The 2,611-nt window shown below is 16.0% G+C and overlaps 1 protein-coding gene across 1 annotated transcript; it reads left to right on the top strand.

Moving 5' to 3' along the window:
* Window positions 1-531: 531 nt before the first annotated feature.
* Window positions 532-1,685, top strand: PGSY75_1410700 (hypothetical protein; the record flags this gene model as incomplete). Its single annotated transcript, XM_018787812.1, has 2 exons — window positions 532-1,337; window positions 1,487-1,685. 2 exons carry the CDS (start codon window positions 532-534, stop codon window positions 1,683-1,685), a joined length of 1,005 nt encoding a protein of 334 aa, XP_018639184.1.
* Window positions 1,686-2,611: the final 926 nt, after the last annotated feature.

Below are 2,611 nucleotides of genomic sequence, written 5' to 3'. Positions count from 1 at the left end.
CAAATATCAATAATGATATAATATTAATATTTAATATTATTATTCTCCTTATCACTATAAATAATTTCATTATTATATATCATAATATTTTATATTATTTTTTTTTTATGTATATATATATATATTTTTTTTTTTTTAATTCTTTATATAACATTTTAGATTTTTATGTAAATAATATAATAATTATTAAATGTTTTCAGTTTTGAATAATAATAAACAAATATGTAATATTTAATTATATATATGAATATTCATATATACACCATTTCATTACATTAGTCTTGGACTTATAATGTTTATTTTTAAGGTTATATTATACATATTTTGAATATAAATATATATATATGTACCACCTTTTTTATTCATATAATATGATAAAAAAGAAAAATTATATATATATATATATATATAATTTTATTTACTTATTACATATTTTACCTTACAACATAATATAATTACTTTGTTGTTAAAAATAATATTACTTTGATAATTTTTGTTTTAAAAAAAAAAGAAAAAGAATAGTTTTTAATAATGTCCCAAATATATTTGGTGTGTGTTATTTGTTGTCTGTTGTATTATGTGCGATGTATAAATGTGCAAATAGGTAATCAGAAGTATAGTTTATGCTCTAATAAAATTAAAAAAGATTTGTTAGATTTTTATAATACCTTGGGTGTATTAAAATCAGATAAGAATTTAAAAGACAATATAAAAAAAGTAAATTTGTATACTAAATTTCGAAAAAGATTATATAAAGATAGATTAAGTGTATATGCAAATGTTAGTATAAAAGAAAAAGGAGAAGAAGTAGTACCAGTTAAAGTCGTTGAAGAAAAAGAAAATAAAGAAAATGAAGAAAAGACTAATATATTAGATCAAGAAATATTTACTAATTTTATGCAATTTAATAAAAATAATTTTTTTTGTATAGATGAATTAGGTTTAGATATTAGTATTCCCTTATATAAAAATAGTGGTTTTGGCGCTAATGTAGTTTATCAATTACCTGAAATGGTTTATGTTAATGCATACACAAATATATATAATACAATAATTAAAGGAGAATTTAATAGTATAGATATTTTGAAAAGAATCAGTTTTTTTCAGTTCTTTGATAATTTCTATTTAAATGCACATTATGATTTTAAAAGTGAAAAAGCTCTTTTAAATTTAGAAAGTAAACTATATGAATATTATAATAAACACGGTGATAATATTAGTTTTAATAACAAAATTATTGTTGAGAGAAATATGCATAATGAATATGATGGTTCTGTATGCCTCTCTTTAAAGTATAACAATAATGTCTTTACCCCTATATTTAATTTCAAGGACAAGTAAAGAAGAAATATAAAAAAATATATAAATATATATATATATATATATATATATATATATTTACAAATGATTTAATGTATAAATTTATATATTTACATTCTTATATATTCATATTAATATTTATTTCTTTTCTGCTTTTTTTTTTTAGGACCTATGAATATGTTTATGATAATATAAGCGGAAATAGAAAATTCAGTGTAAAAGTAGATAAAGACAGAAATGTACATTTTAATTATTTATCTTTCGATAGAGTAGACGAATCAAATAAATATTTCTTATTTTTCAATTTTATATTTTCTAATCCTATGCAGTCAATAATTACATTAAAGCGTGAATTCATTTTCTAAAATATACAAAAAGGACTAATTTCCTAAAATATTTACATCTTCAAAAAAATTAAAACAAACATGTTAATGAATTATAAGAATAATATCAAATAAATATATAATTATAAATTTATACATATATTGAGTCATATGAAACACATTGTTATAATATAAATAATATATATATATATATATATATATATACATGTTTATGTTGTTTTCCATTATATCCCACTTTACCTAGTTTTTTTAAATATACGTCTATGCATAATAGACACATATATACATTTCTTTTATATTATATTATATTATTTTTTTTTTTTTTTTCTTTTTTTTTTTTTTTTTTTTTTAACCTGTTCATATAAAATTACATATATGAATTAATAAAGGATTGTTTTTTTTCCTTCTCCTTATTAGTTTTATTTTTTTCTTTCTATTTTTTGTCCAATATATTTTTATGTTTCACATATAAATTTTAAATAAATAAAAAAAAAATATATTTTTTCAGATTATATATATAAATTTTTTAATTATTATTAAAATTTTTGTTATATTATTTTATATAATATATTTTATTTCTTTTTTTTTTTTTAATATCCCTTATTAAACGTTTAATATCCACGGTCGAAAAAGAAGAAAACAAAAATAAAAAAATAAATGAATAAAACCTAAATAAAAAATGATTTATTTAAAATAAATGCCTACCATTTCTTTTTTTTTATTTAAATATTTATTTAACTAAAAGGTTTACTTATAAAAGTTTATAAAAATCATAAGTTGATATTAAAAATTAAAAAATGAAAAAAAAAAAAAAACATATTAACAAAATTAATTTATACATATATAAATATATATATATATATATAAAGGTATATAAAAAAAAAAAAAAAAAAAAAAAAAATTAGATACATATAAATATATATATATATATATATATATATATATAT

Source organism: Plasmodium gaboni, chromosome 14, assembly GCF_001602025.1.
Source record: "Plasmodium gaboni strain SY75 chromosome 14, whole genome shotgun sequence".
Taxonomy (NCBI): domain Eukaryota; phylum Apicomplexa; class Aconoidasida; order Haemosporida; family Plasmodiidae; genus Plasmodium; species Plasmodium gaboni.
This window is presented reverse-complemented; position numbering and strand designations above follow the sequence as displayed.